The 12,093-nt window shown below is 48.8% G+C and overlaps 1 protein-coding gene across 2 annotated transcripts in view; it reads left to right on the top strand.

The window, feature by feature from the left end:
* The window catches only part of LOC119393571 (proteoglycan 4), a 70,116-nt gene extending 58,462 nt beyond the window's left edge, over positions 1–11,654 (top strand). Inside the window, exons 6-11 of one of the 2 annotated variants that reach the window (XM_049416282.1) lie at positions 678–827; positions 2,116–2,182; positions 2,713–2,838; positions 4,469–4,637; positions 6,886–7,029; positions 9,588–11,654. In XM_049416282.1, coding sequence (XP_049272239.1) covers positions 678–827; positions 2,116–2,182; positions 2,713–2,838; positions 4,469–4,637; positions 6,886–7,029; positions 9,588–9,686 — 755 coding nt within the window. In that variant the 3' untranslated portion in view covers positions 9,687–11,654. The remainder of the gene's footprint in view (positions 1–677; positions 828–2,115; positions 2,183–2,712; positions 2,839–4,468; positions 4,638–6,885; positions 7,030–9,587) is intronic. The other variant, XM_037660676.2, reaches the window with a different exon arrangement.
* The last annotated feature ends 439 nt before the right edge of the window (positions 11,655–12,093 follow it).

Below are 12,093 nucleotides of genomic sequence, written 5' to 3'. Positions count from 1 at the left end.
ACCTATAGCATCGGTTAAAGCGGAGAAATTCAGGTTAACACACGTGAAAGAAATATGACACATTAAAACGGGAGGATGAGCGCAGAATAAGGCATTAATGGAAGTGATTTGAGAGGCTGGAATTGAAGGATATGAGTTACGAAGGCGGGAAACGGGCAACCCGCCCTGACAGACGAGACGAAAGGAGACGAGAGGACGAGAAAGTCACAAAAAAAGAGAGATATTAGCCTGAATTTCATAAATGGTCAAACTCAAAAAAACATGAGATAGCAAGCGAAAATCGAAATATAACATTTTAAAGAGTGAGGAAGAATCAAGCGGTCAATGCAACAAATCCGTAAAGAGAGTACAAACTGGTATTCGCAGGAATAAGGTGCTCGTAATGAAGGATATGCAGCACAATGTCATCACTTATTCTGGTTCTTTAATAATTAAGGGCTGCAAATAATGCAAGCTGGATTGTACAGCACTCAAAAGAGAAACACAACCTCTAGCACATAGCAAATAGTTGACGGTAGGGCAGCCCAAACAATACAAACAGCTTCTCCCTTTACAACAAACCTACCATATTCAATCACTGAGAGTCCCCGCTCTGCAAAGAACATTATTGTTCTTTGCCACGAATGTAGCTATGAATAGCGCCAGTGAGGTCTTTGCGTTTCCTTCCACGCGCGCAGACGTGAACGAGTGCAACGACGTGACTCTCAACGACTGCTCGAAAAACGCCATCTGCGAGAACGTGTTCGGCACGTTCCGTTGCACCTGCAAGGCGGGCTACACGGACAAGTACCCGGACACCAAGTGGAAGAGCGGCAGGACTTGCACCGGTGAGCGAAAGTTTTGACACTGTGCCTCCCTTTGCCGTGGCCGAATGTATAGGCAGCTGATATGTGTGCCAGATAAGGCTGTGCTTCGGTCCCCGCTTGGCACTGCACCGGTGGCCACATGCACCGTATTTAGACCCCCCCCCCCCCTTTTAAGAACGTCTAAAAACGTATACGCTGAGGCCTCTTTTGAATGCGCAAGTGTGCGAGCGGTTTTTGGAGATCTGGAACAGGCTGCGTCAGGGCACCGCAACGCGTTCAGGAGAAAGTGTTGGGATTTTCCCGCGAAACGGATAGGCGCGCCGATACGATGCAGGAACTAGATGCGATCTGTGTAGTTTGTATTTTGCTGCTGACCCGCAGATTGCGGGTTCGATCCCGGCCGCGGTCGTCGCATTTCGATGGAGGCGAAACGCTAGAAGCTCGTGTACTGTGCGATGCCAGTGCACGTTAATGAGCACTTGATGGTCGAAATTTCCGGAGCCCTCCACTACGGCGCGCGTCATAATGATATCATGGTTTTTGGCACGTGAAACCTCAGATATTATTATCAGTTTGTATTTTGAAACCTAATCGAAAACGTTCTTCGTCGGCGTACATTTTGAATCACTTCTCTATGTTTTACGTTTGTCAGGGGCGTAGCCAGAAATTTTTTTCGGGGGGGGGGGGTCAACCATACTTTATGTATGTTCGTGCGTGCGTTAGTACGTGTGCGTGCCTATATACGCAAGCAAAATTGAAAAATTTCGGGGGGTTTGAACCCCCCAACCCCCCGCCCCCCTGGTTACGCCCCTGACGTTTGTGTGCGAATATATACAGTACATAAAAGAGAAAAAAAATTCATCCACACTTCTGTAGCACGAAGATACGAAGGAAAACCGCATACAGTTTAAAAAGAAAGTAAAGCTTCCTAGCTGACGAAAATTTCGTCTTGACCTGGGGTTCGAACCCGGGACCAGGATCTCTCCAGGGCAGTCGCTCGATCATCTGAGCTAACTGTGGAGATTTAACTAACGTGTCAACCAATGGTTAAATAAAACTATTGAATTATTGAATTGATGCCAAAGACAATCAGTGACCCATCGACGTTACGCGTATCTACGTTCCGGCAAGGTCCCGAAGGCTTCTTTTTACTTGCAAAATCATGTTTGTCGGCATGAAGACCATGAATATTCGAAGAACAATCAAGCCTTAACGGCAGAGAATGGCACCGGAACATCCATGTTGCGATGAAATGTGTTTAGCAAACTGAGGATTAATTACTTGTACCTTTCTTTTTCTCTCCTTTTAGCCTGCGCACCTGATTACTGCAACAACAGAGGCGACTGCCGCATTGCCAATGGACAACGCGAATGCAGGTACAAAATCCAGCCGCGTCACTCATTATGTATGTTAACAGCAACAGCAATATGTACACCAGATGTTACTTGCTCAGTAACGCACTTTTTTATTATTAGAAGTAAAAAGCACCAAATAACGCCTTAAAACTACTTCGGATACGACGCTCAGTTGAGTCTTTCCGTTTCGACACGTCTCAAGAAACCAAAGAAACACGAACAGACGCATCATCTCTCTTCAAATTTACCTCACGCAGGCACAAAAATGCGATTGATTCAATGTTCACATCAAGCACTCGCGCACAAAATTTTCATTGAGAAACGGGATAACCACAGTCGTGCAGCGGACGTGCAATAATTTAGAGTAAGCCAGAAACTTTGATATCCTGAGCCATCTCTGTCAGGTGCAATTAGGAATTTAGTCGTATCTCAGCTCATTGGCAGGGCTTGTCACGTTGCGAAAACTGACCTGTAACGGTGCCGCCATTCACTTTGCAGTTCAATAAAGTTGTTTCCAACAATAAAGTTGTTTCCATCCATTCACTTTGCAGCTGCCGTGGAAAGTACATTGGTTCTAGGTGCGACATCGACGGAGAGGTGCTGGGCGTGGCGCTGGGAGCCTCGATCACGGCGGTTATCATCATCGTTCTCACCCTCGTCTGCCTGTGCCTCTGGAAGTAAGCGAGCTCGGCGCACGTGTGTAACTGAACCTAGAGTTACTGGACATGGCTCCTAGAGCTGTGCACGGGCCGCATTTCCGAGCCCGAGTCCGGCCCGGGCCCGCTGACTTTGTCGAAGGGCCGCCCGAGCCCGACGGCAAAGGGCTGCGAGCCCGCCCGGCCCGGCCCGACGTACGAAAACACAATCCCGGGCCCGGCCCGGCTTTTTGAAAGTTCGCCGCGAAAACAAAACATCGTTTTCCGGTAATTTGGCATTTTATTGAGCATATCAAATATGATCAAACGACACACGACGAACGGTCTCTATTACACAGATTACAAATTACAAGTAGACGGCCTCATGCCAGCAACGATGGAGTTCGCTCGCCAAAGCCGTCACGTGTATGGGGTGCCCAAGTTTTTTTTAAACCTCCTTGGGTATGCCCATGCAAGCTTGCACGAAGGCGATCTACGTCGGGTCACTCGTCGCTGTCGCGTGTATTTTCACTCATATAAGATTTGGCCTCAAATCTAACGCGAACAGTCGCGTGGCGCCGTCACGTGGTGTTACTTCTCTGTTTGTCGGAGTGCAACAGAGGCAGTGCTTTGCCTGCTCCCCTTTTGTTTAAAGTAGCGAATGGAAAGGAAAAGCGGTAAAGGGCGGTCGCGGAAAAGGCGCTGTATGCGTGCTCGAAAACAATTCCCGCTCATTCTCTATATTTCAGGCTTGAGTCGGGCTTTGCGCAGGGCCCGAGCCCGGCCCGATAAAACTCCAAGTAGCCCGAGCCCGGCCCGGGCCCGAGGCGAAAATACGTCGGCCCGCCCGAGCCCGGCCCGCGGGCCGGGTCGGGCTCGGGCTTTCGGGCTACCCGGAGCCCGTGCACACCTCTAATGGCTCCTAAATGTAGCATATACAGTAACTCTAACTAAGGCGTCGTTATACGGTCGAAAGCTTTACGCATTGGTTGCATTGAAGACGCTAGTTAATGGCTTCGGGTTAACCGTCATCTACAGACGATCGCTTTTCCGTCTGTCCCGGTCGTAACGCGGCCGCCGTGGAAGGGATTGAAGCCGTGGCTACATGCTTAGCCAGCAGAACGCCCAGTCATTGAGTCACCGCCACTGATATAAAAAGCGAGCCTAATGATAACGTTCGTTGGTTCTCAACGTGGCATCGCGAATTTTATAGACCAAGGCTGCCATGCTGTAGCGATGCTTTCTCTTCGATTCTATACCGTCCTTTTCATCTAACCCTCACGGCCAGCTGATACCGTTGATAGCGTGGACGGGCCCTCGCTTTGGCCGCTTATTACGAAGAGCGAAAAGACGCTATAGCTTTGAGAAAAGGCATCGCCACGAAATAGCGGTCACACATGATGTGTGAAAAACGGGCGACCGCTGCTATGCCATTACAGCGAGCGTTCTCATCTGATCGGTGTGTTTTCTTATCGTTGTAACGACTCTTCCTTGCATCGCGCCCTAGTGCCAGCTCAACGCGGCCAGCAAGTTTCTTTTTATTTTTTTCGCGAAAAGAGCGTTCCACAGCTCAAACAGCGCGATTGCGAAACGTATATCGATGGGAGCGGTAGATATGAAATGCCGCGGGCGACGCGTAAATGCTTATTATCGTCTCTCGTCGTATACGCAGCCGTCGCTGGAAGCGCGAGCAACACAAGGCGGAAGTGATGTCGGCTCACTCGGTCGGCAGTCTCGGCTATCTCAGCAAGGCATCTACGCTGGGACCAGCCTATCGAGTCAGCGTCGAAGACAGACTGCGCTGGCAACACATCGCCGACGCCATGGGCAACATATACGTGGTAACGACCTTCCACTTGGTTCTCCTCACTTATCGATGTGGCGGGCTCTTTTAAAGGTAGTTGTTCGAATAGCTTACTTTGCCTTGCCTTATCGCCCGGCTACTTCAGACAGATCAATGATGAAAAGATCTACCAGGACTCCTCGCTTACAGCACAATTTCGCTGTTGGCTGTTGAACCGCTATAATTGACGTTTTCTGCCCTTGTATTAATGAGATAAATTTTGTAAATATTGTATCGTGTTCTAGAACACATATTGTACGCGTCTACGCACCTTTGACGCGTTTACGCGTCTGACGGTTACGTAGAGGTCTGAGAAATATAAAATGAAATACCTTCTCCTGTTTTATCACTGACAGTAAAAAAGTCACAGTTTCGCCGCAAGGGCGAAGCAATGAATGCGATAGCAAGAAATTAATGCTATACGAAGTGAGGCTCGCCAATGGATACTCTCAGTTTGAACAGCGCTCCTGTTGCAAAGGCGGCCCAAGCAGCAAAGGAAACTAGCGTGCTTCGAGTGTCGAGCTGCGACACTTGATAGTTCGCGCTCATCTTCTGTTTGTTCGTTTAGCGGCGTCCCTTGAGCGCGAGTGGCTTTCGTACGCTCCGTAACATGAGCGCGGACATCACGGTGAAAGCGTGAAACATCCCTCTTCCCCTCAGCACGAGAAAACCGCGCGAGCAGACAGCGGAAGGGCAAGGTTCTCCCTGCGCAAGTATAAGAAGAAGCGAGCGAGCTCGCCGACGACTTTTAAATGCGCCCGTCGCGCTCCTAACGCCATCTCGCTGGTAATGAAGAAACGTTTATAAGTGCAGCCGTCTCTGAGTCCGTCCAGCGGTAACGGGTGCGTATATAACGCTCGCCGTTAGGAGGATCTGCGTTTCGTGGCGTAGTGGATAGCGCCACTCGCTGCGGAGCAAGAGGTCCCTGGTTCGATTCCGCGCTTAGGAAGCATTTTTCTGAATGATTTTTCTTTGGGTCTTTTAGATACATGTACATACTTATACATATACGGTGCATGACGGCGGCGACGGCAAAATCCAGCCGAGACTGTCCATATGATTGCTATCGCAATAAAAAAATAACAAAAATATTTTGCCCGAGGAAGCCACCAGTGTTCATGGGCTCCTGGTCGTCACCAACTCGCAGGACTCAGAATAAAGTTATTTCCTTCCTTCCTTAGACCTCGCTACGTGTGCCGCGAAGCATGCTCTTGATATTTCGAGTGCGAAATAAATTTCTGCATCCAGGAAACAGGAGGTATCGATAACGCGCAAAGTTATAGCAGGATTATAAATAACCTATATTGTATAATAACGCTGTGCCAGCAGCAGTTACCTGAATTGATTCAGAAAGCATTAGAAGCGTCTTGCTACTCTTTTCCCATAGTAGCAGTCACCGACGCTAATTTTTACCTAGCTCTTACCTAAACGTTGAATTATCTGTCATTTAACCGCTGGGAAGCAGCTAGCTGCCAAATAAAGAAACCATGCAGCTCTTTTCAACACAGAAAAGGGTCACGGTAACGTATGAACCAAATATTATTGCCCTCCGTGCAGCAGGGAGCTAGAGTAGAACTTAGTGTCAAAAACAGCTGAAAACCGTTTGGTATCTGTTCGTCAGTGTCGTTATCAACTACACAACAAGCGGCAGCAAGCGGGCGCGACAGGTATTGACTAATTTCATGAACCGCAGTTCAGCGGACTTTTAGGCCACCTGCCGACACCACGCACGTCTGAACCAGGAGTAGAAGAGGATACGGGTGAGGCTATTATGCGTGGTGATGTAACTATTGGGCTGAAAAGGCTAGAAGGCTTTCTAGCCTCCCCCCTCCCCCCCCCCCCTACAAATTTCCATGTATCTTCAAGCACTCTCGTGGCGACTGAAGGAGAGAAGAGCTGGGTTTGAGCGATAGCTACGCTTATCAATCACTCATACAATATATATATATATATGTATATGTATATATATATATATATATATATATATATATATATATATATATATATATATATATATATATATATATATATATATTGTATGAGTGAGGCAACACAGTCCGATAGTAAAGCCATTCCATGATAGCTCAGAAACATGTTGCCGGTCCCCTTTAACGTAGAGTGACACGTAGTCCATTGATAATTAATGGGAGGACAAGTGCATGAGCTGAGCAGACCTTATAACAGTAAGTAGGCAAAATCGCTGGTATGCGCCTGTTTACATGCAGTGTGTGATTGTACTTTTGCAGCAACCCGAGGCCTCGGCACCGCCGAAGACGCCTCCGGTGTTCGCCACTCCCAGTCGAGTGCGCAGTCCGAGCCCGCCAGAGGAAAACCACTACAGCCACATCCAGAGGCCGCGCTCCAGGGGTGCCATGTACGGCCCGCCACCGGTAAGCCATGCGATATTGGGTGATATTCTGGACGCTGTCAAATTCCGCCATATTGTCGAATTTTATAACGGCGGCATTTTAAGCCAATCAGAGAGGCCGTAGCACCCCTCTGGGCCAATCAGTGTTGATAAATGACGGAATTTGACGATGTCCAGAAGAGCACCTACTGCCGATGCACTCAAAGCCAGGAAGAAAGAAGTTGAGTAATAGAGTAAATTTTGCTAAGGGCGGCACACCCGGAAAGTCTGTTAGAACCGATTGTAGCTGTCGCTTGTTCTAAAGACTGTTGTCCGCGTACTGGCAGCAGCCAACGCAAAACACAGTCCAAGCTAGCGTGAACGTCATCTGCGCTGATAACTATATGTAGTGGGCACATGCCACAACGGCATGTCTGACTATGAACCGTCGCTGGGCCCGAGTCAAATACAAGGTCACCCAGGTTACGTGCATCCCACCCTTTTAATTCATTTCTGTGCTTTTCTGCACTATTGTGAACATAGCCATGAAAATGCAGCAACAAAAAATTAGCTGTCAACTTAGTTATGGCAGTAAGAAACCTTCATCGAACAGTGTGGAGACTGGGGAAGTGTTATTTTTTTTATATTGATTTTGTCTCAGTGTTTACTCTTCTGTGCACGTTTTCTGTTTTTCACGGCCGTACGCTGAAGCAAATGAAAAATTACATTACTGCAAAATTTCAACAGTGAGACTTACAAACAGGACTGAAAGTTTGGGTGAGAAGCATAGACCTCCGTCCGATGCAAGCAGGACCAGGAAGAAAGGAGTCGAGCAATGGGGCAAATTTCATTATGTGCACACGCAGAAAGTTTGTTAGGGCCGATTATGGCCGTCGCTTGTTCCAAGTGCTGTTGCTCCGCGCGTGGACAGAGTTCAATGAAAATTTTGAATCATAATGAATGTGTTACTGAAGTTCAGAGCCGTACACGTTGTTGGAGTATTGGTCTTGGACAGTATACAGAGTTAAGGCAAAAAGAGAAATCTCCAACCAGAAGGTTTATTTTAAAAACCCGACGTTTCGAAGCCTGACCGGCTTCTTCTTCAGGGGTGAGATGGCCCGAGGTGCACGGCGCTTATATGCGCTTTCTTGCCGACAGTTGCCGCAAGCCTTGACAATAGAGTGGGGGCAAGGTCCCCGTGGTGCGGTTGATGTTTTCCGCTGTATTCTGTATGTGCCACGACTCGAGGAGAAGCCGCCGGCGCCAACAGCTTTCCTGTTCCAGGATCACCGCATCGTCAGGACTAATGCGGTGGTCACATTTTTCGCAGTGTTCCGCTACTGCACTCCTTTCGCTGTTCAGCTGACGCAGATCGTTCTTATGCTGCCGCATCCTTTCGCGGAAGTTCTTTGTTTCCCCGACGTACGCGGCGGGGCAGTCTGAACTTTTTCCGCCGGCGCGCGGTCTTTGGGAAGGGGGAAAAAACGGCCGATGGTGGTGGTTGGCTTGTGTGCCACGCCGACCCCCGCCTTTCCCAGAATGCGCGCTAATGTTTCGCTGGTTCCCGCGATGTAGGGAATCGGCACACGTCGTCGCTGAGGCGGCGCCGCTGGCTCTCTACCCCCACCGCCCTTATTCCTGCGCAAGGCCTTGCGAATGAACGCCCTTGTATAGCCGTTGTCGCCGAGATCCCGGATTATTTTTCCTTTTTCTTCCTTCTGCCGTCGTGGAGACGAGCAGATTCTTTCGGCCCTTTTCACGAGGCTTTGTACAACGGAGAACTTGTGGCAGGCGGGGTGATTTGAGCTGAAGTGGAGGTAGCGTCCTGTGTGTGTTGGCTTCCTGAAGACAGAGAAAGAGAGGTTCTGACGTTGTCTTCTCACCAACACATCCAGGAACGGGAGGGTTGAATGGATCTGCATTTCCGCTGTGAACTGAATGTGGGGATCCACGGAGTTCAAACGGGCGAGCAGGTTGCTGGCCTCGCCGGATTTCACCACGCAGAAGCAATCATCTACGTAGCGAACAAACAACTTGGGCGGAAAGGATGCTGCCGTATCCTTTCCGCGAAAGGATGCGGCAGCATAAGAACGATCTGCGTCAGCTGAACAGCGAAAGGAGTGCAGTAGCGGAACACTGCGAAAAATGTGACCACCGCATTAGTCCTGACGATGCGGTGATCCTGGAACAGGAAAGCTGTTGGCGCCGGCGGCTTCTCCTCGAGTCGTGGCACATACAGAATACAGCGGAAAACATCAACCGCACCACGGGGACCTTGCCCCCCCCCCCCCCCCCCCTCTATTGTCAAGGCTTGCGGCAACTGTCGGCAAGAAAGCGCATATAAGCGCCGTGCACCTCGGGCCATCTCACCCCTGAAGAAGAAGCCGGTCAGGCTTCGAAACGTCGGGTTTTTAAAATAAACCTTCTGGTTGGAGATTTTTCTTTTTGCCTTTACTCTTTCGCCCAACCAGGCAGACTTCTGCCGAATGTTTACCTTTAATTAGTATACAGAGTTGTGTTTCTCGTCTTCTTTCTAGTCGTTACTTATTCAAGCCTTCTCGTGGGTCTTGTCTCTTAACTCACGTTTCCACACCTTCGCAGAGTCACAACCCATACGAATACGAGACCCAGAAGAGAGAGATGTACGGCCAGGTCACGCCATACTACAAGACGGCGTCTCACCACACCATGTATTCCTGAGCGCAGTACTGCCCTTACGAGTGCACCGCGTCTCGCAGAAAAGGAAGGACTGCATCGGATCGACATGAGCCAAATGTGCGCGTGAAGCGACAGCATGTACTATACGAGAACAGTGCGTGCATGTGCGTCGCCCTCCCTTGGACGAATGTGCTGGGACTCAGTGCAACATCCTGGGATTGCCTAAGTGCTTCGCCTACTGACGAGACGCAGTGCCATCGCTACAGACATATCGGTGCTGCTGAGTATTCATAGTCCATGAGCACAGCGAGAAGAGCACATATGTGGGACATGTGGCTGCAAGAATCCCGTTGTTTTGCTGGAATCAGCCTTGTTCATCTTCCTGTACTGCCCTCTGCCGTTTTGGTAGCGGGGCGGAGGTCTGAGGGGTGATCCGGGACAATCGGTATCACTAGAACAAAAGCCTCCGAGATAGAAAGACGTGCGGAGACGCTACCACAGTGTTGCGCAACTTTCCCGTTAGGGGAAGGGCGCATGCGCCGCGGCACTGTGAAAGAAACTGCGGATTGTGAGTCTTCCTGCAGTACCATAAACAGTATCATATGGTTTTAATAAAGTCCTAGTGAAGCGACAAAGCTAGTGAACGCTGCGCAGAGATCGGGAACAAAAAGGTGTAAGAGTCGCAATTGTCAAGAAGTGCATTTATTTCCCTGCGGTTTGGACACGCAGTCTTAAATTGAGGCGGACGTTATGGGATGGCCGGTCGGGCTGAACATGTGGGGCTATTTTTCACTGCCATCGTGATCTGTTTTTATCAGTTCAAGATGCAACTGCAATCTTGTTCGCTGCAGCGCAGATCTATAAACGAACAACACTTTACAATGTGTGATGTGCAACGCCTCGTAACGTTTTCGTTCCTCTATTTCGGCGTTAGGGAAAAGCACTATGCAGGGTGTAGCAGTTGGCGTAGGCGTTACAGCAATAGTGAGCTGCAAATATAAAACAGCTTTTCATGCGGGCTAGTGCAGTGGAATAACTAGCGATTTCACAAGCATGACAGTGAATCTTAGCTAATAAAACCGGTGATTAGCATTTCGTCCCTGCGCGGGTCTGCCATTAGACCAAAGCTGAAGTTGGCACTACGTGCACTGTGCCACTTTGTTCGATTGATTTTTGCTGTATTGAGTGTCACGCAACTGAAAGCTTAGCAGAAAACTTAATAACACTGATTATGAGTTTATCAGTAAGAGAGAGACAGAGAGATGTGCGAGGTTAAACTCAATAGTAAATTTCCCTGAGCACGCCACTTGAGCAGCGCAGGCTACAGTGCGCATTGCAATGCAGCTGTGTAAGAGTATATGTGCGCGTTCGGACGCATTGCACAGTTCTAGATGACTTTTATAGACCGGTATTGTGGCTTCCAACAAGCGTCATTTTTCGTGGATCATGCAGAAAAGCTGGTCTATGTGTGTGAGTGTGATGATATGCGTGCATGCTTGTACGTGAGTGCGGTTCTCAGCCTATTATTTTTTTTTCCGGAATGCGAGATACGGGCGTGATTGATATCTTCTTAGGTTATTTAACCGCACGCGCTAGCTGTAGCCCGTGATCTAGGGCACGCATCTAGGGTTAGCAACATGAGTCCTAACTATCGCGTAATTTATGAGAGGCTCGCCAGCACGGTGCTGTGCAGACTTGTCGAGCCGGCATGCGAATGACGTATTCTACAAGTGTTCTTGCAGATACTGTGCTATCTTAATGAAGAAAGCCTTATAGGGGATCCAAGTGGATTATGCTTGTTCATCGCTGTGTCGACCTGTATGAGGCTGCTCCGGAGGACAGAATGGATTCCTAAAAGAGTGCTCACCGGACTCTGACGCCACCAGCGAAGACCGCAGTGTTTGGTAGCTTCGTGTATTTTTTTTATATTTTGGTATTAATTGTGTCAGTTCATGGTCCTGATTTCATTTGTTTGATAGAAGTCATCGAACGCCCATAAGATAATAAAAGTGATTCTCTGAAAGACTGCGTGACGTTTCTTTTTTTTACAACGCACGCCAGCAACGCGCTGGACGGCCCGGAAGGGAAATGGCTGCTGCCGCCCAATGTTGCCCGCATCGCAGCCTACATTTGCGGTACTCTAAAAAATTTTTCAGTATTTTATGTGGCATTCACGCTGCCCGCCATCTAAGCGCCAGTTTCTAATGCTGATGCACAGCGCACGTCCTCGTATCCAGAACAAAATGAAACTGGACTGTTCGTCTTCAATCATATTTCACTACTAGAAGGGCAGGACTGGTATTATAACTTTAGTAGCGCGACAGTTTTCCAGTGGAATGCCAGAGGACTTAAATCACGGATCTCATGTTTTCGCCAGTACGTTTTCCGCAACAGGTTTCCTGTATTAGTAATATGTGAACCAAATTTGTCAAAAGCGATAAAGCTCTCT

This window comes from Rhipicephalus sanguineus, chromosome 5, assembly GCF_013339695.2.
Source record: "Rhipicephalus sanguineus isolate Rsan-2018 chromosome 5, BIME_Rsan_1.4, whole genome shotgun sequence".
NCBI classification, from domain to species: Eukaryota; Metazoa; Arthropoda; class Arachnida; order Ixodida; family Ixodidae; genus Rhipicephalus; species Rhipicephalus sanguineus.
This window is presented reverse-complemented; position numbering and strand designations above follow the sequence as displayed.